Here is a 6,000-nt window from a genome sequence, read left to right as displayed (position 1 = left end):
AAGACCCGTGGTGTTTCTGTGCCACCGTTAGCGACTAATCTGGATGACCTCAGAAACAGAATCACGGCAGCGGTGACTGCAGCGGAAGAGAAGACACTTTGAGAGGCGTTTGGGACGAATTGAACTATCGTCTCGATGTTGTCCGTACAGCAGGTGGAGGGCACATAGAGCATTTATAAAATCGTTAATAAAACTTGATAACTAATTAAACCGTTTGTAACTTTTGTGTGTAATCGCAACATGTTTCCATCGTGAAATATACTCTGCTTTGAAATTGGGTCCATCTTTTTTAAACACCATGTACTACACTACTGTACACTACACTATACACTACTATACACTACACTACAGCACACTACACTACTACACACTACAATACTATACACTACACTACTATACACTACAGCACACTACACTACTACACTACTATACACTACACTATACACTACACTACACCACATTACACTACTACACACTACAATACTATACACTACACTACTATACACTACACTACTATACACACTACTATACACTACACTATACACTACACTACTTACACTACACTATGCACTACACTATACACTAAACTACTATACACTAAAATATACACTACACTACTATACACTACAGCACACTACACTACTACACACTACACTACCATACACTACACTATACACTATACTACTATAAACTACACTACTATACACACTACACTACAATAAACTATACTATACACTACACTACACCACTATACACACTACACTACTATACACTACCTTATACACTACACTACTATACACTACACCACTATATGCACTACACTACTTTACACTAAACTATACACTACACTATCCATTACACTACTATACACTACACTACTATATATACAGCACACTACACTACTACACACTGCACTACTATATACTACACTATACACTGCACACTACACTACTATACACTACACACTACACTATACACTACTATACACTACTACACTACTATAGACTACATTATACACTACACTACTATACACTACACTATACACTACACACTACTATACACTACTACACACTACACTACTATACACTACTCTACACTACACCATACACTACACTATAAACTACACTACTATACACTACTACACATTACACTACTCTACACTACTATACACTGCACTATACACTACTATACACTACACTATACTACTATACACTACACTATGCTATAAGCTATGATACACTACACTATACACTACTACACTATACACTACTATACAATATACTACTATACACTACACTACTATACACTACACTATACACTACTATACACTACACTATACACTACGCTATACACTATGATACACTGTACATTACGCTATAGACTATGATACACTACACTATACACTACACTTTACACTATACACTACACTATACACTACACTATACTCTACACTACACTATGCACTACTGCACTATACACTACTACACACTACACTACTATACACTACACACTACACTATACACTACACTATACACTACACAACTATACACTATGATACCCTACACCATACACTACACTTCTCTACACTACTATACACTACACTATACACTACTATACACTACACTACTATACACTACACTACTATACACTACACTCTGCACTACGCTATACTATACACTACACTACAATACACTACACTATGATACACCACACTATACACTACGCTATACACTATGATACACTACACTATACACTACACTATACACTACACTATGTTCTACACTGCACTATACACTACTACACTATACACTACTACACACTACACTACTATACACTACACTACTATACACTACACTGTACACTACGCTATACACTATGATACACTACACTATACACTACTACACTATACACTACTATACACTACACTACTATACACTACACTACTATACACTACACTATGATACACTACACTATACACTACACTATGATACACTACACTATACACTACACTATACACTATGATACACTACACTATACACTACACTATACACTATGATACACAACACTATACACTATGATACACTACACTATACACTACACTATACACTACACTACTATACACTACACTATACACTACACTACTATACACTACACTATACACTACACTATACACTACACTATACACTATGATACACAACACTATACGCTATGATACACTACACTATACACTACACTATACACTACACTACTATACACTACACTATACACTACACTATACACTACACTATACACTACACTATACACTATGATACACTACACTATACACTACACTATACACTATGATACACAACACTATACACTATGATACACTACACTATACACTACACTATACACTACACTACTATACACTACACTATACACTACACTACTATACACTACACTATACACTACACTATACACCACACTATACACTACACTATACACTACACTATACACTATGATACACTACACTACACACTACACTATACACTATGATACACTACACTATACACTACACTATACACTATGATACACTACACTATACACTACACTATACACTATGATACACTACACTATACACTACACTATACACTATGATACACTACACTATACACTATGATACACTACACTATACACTACACTTTTGGCTAATCATTGAGCATAGACGGTGGTCACCGATCGCGCGGCGCTTTCAGAAGCTCTTCAGTGGCCGTCTGGAACGCTCTTCCTTCCGATATTAGGAAGTCACTAGAGCTATGATGCACTTTGTAATCAGAACTGCTTGTTGTTGTTTTGTTTAATGTTGTTGTCCTTCCCCTACCCCCCCCCCCCCCCCCCCGTGCCTCCGATTAGCGAGTGTGGCTACGTACGGCACTAAAGAAGTTCAACATGCATACATACAGACTCACACCGGCCTCTAACACAGACACACCGACTCCCATAGACACCCCCTGGGACTCTCTCCCACCCTGCTGCACCCTGCTGCACATTCTGACACTCTGCTGAACTTTCTCCCACCCTGCTGCACCCTGCCGAACCCTGCTGCACCCTGCCACACATCCTCCACCCTGCTGCACTCTGCTGCACACTGCTGCACCCTGCTGCACCCTGCTGCACCCTGCCACACATCCTCCACCCTGCCACACATCCTCCACCCTGCTGCACCCTGCCGAACCCTGCTGCACCCTGCTGCACCCTGCCACACATCCTCCACCCTGCTGCACACTGCTGTACCCTGCTGCAGACTGCTGCACCCTGCTGCACCCTGCTGCACATCCTCCACCCTGCTGCACCCTGCTGCACCCTGCTGCTCCCTGCCACACATCCTCCACCCTGCTGCACCCTGCTGCACCCTGCTGTACCTGTCGGTTCCGCTCGTCGTTGATGCGAGCGATCTGAATCTTCTTCCTCCCCATGGCTCCCGCCTGGGCTCCACCCTCGTGGCAGCTCCACGTGGAGTGAGAGATCCCTTTGTGTGGTGTCCACCTGCTGCACTCAACTACAGCCTGCAACCACAGAGACAACAACAACACACAGACAACAACAACACAAAGACAACAGCTAAGAGACAACAACACAGAGACAACAACAACACAGAGACAACTACACAGAGACAACAACAACACAGAGACAACTACACAGAGACAACAACAACACAGAAACAACAACACAGAGACAACAGCACAGAGACAACAACAACACAGAGACAACAACACAGAGACAACAACACAGAGACAACAGCACAGAGACAACAACAACACAGAGACAACAACAACACAGAGACAACAACAACACAGCGACAACAACACAGAGACAACAACAACACAGAGACAACAACAACACAGAGACAACAACAACACAGAGACAACAACACAAAGACAACAACAACACAGAGACAACAACAACACAGAGACAACAACACAGAGACAACAGCACAGAGACAACAACAACACAGAGACAACAACAACACAGAGACAACAACACAGAGACAACAACACAGAGACAACAACACAAAGACAACAACAACACAGAGACAACAACAACACAGAGACAACAACACAGAGACAAGAACAACACAGAGACAACAACAACACAGAGACAACAACAACACAGAGACAACAACACAGAGACAACAACAACACAGAGACCACAGCAACACAGAGACAACAACACAGAGACAACAACACAGAGACAACAACACAAAGACAACAACAACACAGAGACAACAACAACACAGAGACAACAACACAGAGACAACAACAACACAGAGACAACAACAACACAGAGACAACAACACAGAGACAACAACACAGAGACAACAACACAAAGACAACAACACAGAGACAACAACACAGAGACAACAACACAGAGACAACAACAACACAGAGACCACAGCAACACAGAGACAACAACAACACAGAGACAACAACAACACAGAGACAACAACACAGAGACAACAACACAGAGACAACAACACAAAGACAACAACACAGAGACAACAACAACACAGAGACAACAACACAAAGACAACAACACAGAGACAACAACAACACAGAGACAACAACACAGAGACAACAACACAGAGACAACAACACAAAGACAACAACACAGAGACAACAACAACACAGAGACAACAACACAGAGACAACAACAACACAGAGACAACAACACAAAGACAACAACACAGAGACAACTACACAGAGACAACAACAATACAGAGACAACAACAACACAGAGACAACAACACAGAGACAACTAAGAGAGACAGTGTGGTGAAGTATGGTCAAACACCCCCCCCCACTACCCACAGTGTGGTGAAGTATGGTTAAACACCCCCGCACTAACCACAGCGTGGGAGGAGTTCATCCAGCAGTGGACTTATAAACAGGATTGACTGAGACAAACACAGACACAGCGACACACACAGAGACACACACAGACACACAGAGACACACACACAAAGACACACACAGACACACAGAGACACACACAGAGACACACACAGACACACAGAGACACACACACGGAGACACACAGAGACACACACAGAGACAAACACAGACACACACGGAGACACACACAGAGACACACACAGACACACAGAGACATACACACAGAGACACACACAGAGACACACACAGACAGACACACAGACACAGAGACACACACAGACACACAGAGACACACACACGGAGACACACAGAGACACACACAGAGACACACACAGACACACACAGAGACACACACAGACACAGAGACACACACAGACACACAGAGACACACACAGAGACACACACAGACACAGAGACACACACAGACACACAGAGACACACACACAGACACACAGACAGACACACAGACAAAGAGACACACACACACACAAAGACACACACAGACACACAGAGACACACACAGAGACACACACAGACACACAGAGACACACACACGGAGACACACAGAGACACACACAGAGACAAACACAGACACACACGGAGACACACACAGAGACACACACAGACACACAGAGACATACACACAGAGACACACACAGAGACACACACAGACAGACACACAGACACAGAGACACACACAGACACACAGAGACACACACACGGAGACACACAGAGACACACACAGAGACACACACAGACACACACAGAGACACACACAGACACAGAGACACACACAGACACACAGAGACACACACAGAGACACACACAGACACAGAGACACACACAGACACACAGAGACACACACACAGACACACAGACAGACACACAGACAAAGAGACACACACAGACTCACAGAGACACACAGACACACAGAGACACACACAGAGACACACACAACACACACAGAGACACACAGACACAGAGACACACACAGACACAGAGACACACACGGAGACACACAGAGACACACACAGAGACACACACAACACACACAGAGACACACAGACAC

At 43.0% G+C, this 6,000-nt stretch overlaps 1 protein-coding gene across 1 annotated transcript in view; it reads right to left on the bottom strand.

Annotated features, from left to right (window-relative positions):
- LOC142905682 (uncharacterized) overlaps nucleotides 1-6,000 on the bottom strand; it is an 86,456-nt gene that overhangs the window by 58,839 nt on the left and 21,617 nt on the right. The window contains exon 2 of the mRNA XM_076052591.1: nucleotides 3,402-3,545. Coding sequence (XP_075908706.1) covers nucleotides 3,402-3,455 — 54 coding nt within the window. The 5' untranslated portion in view covers nucleotides 3,456-3,545. The remainder of the gene's footprint in view (nucleotides 1-3,401; nucleotides 3,546-6,000) is intronic.

The sequence above is a fragment of the Petromyzon marinus genome, chromosome 57 (assembly GCF_048934315.1).
Source record: "Petromyzon marinus isolate PM22_M1 ecotype Great Lakes invasive population chromosome 57, UKy_Petmar_22M1.pri1.0, whole genome shotgun sequence".
NCBI classification, from domain to species: Eukaryota; Metazoa; Chordata; class Hyperoartia; order Petromyzontiformes; family Petromyzontidae; genus Petromyzon; species Petromyzon marinus.
Note: the sequence above shows the minus strand (reverse complement) of the source record. Positions and strands in the feature narration are given on the sequence as shown.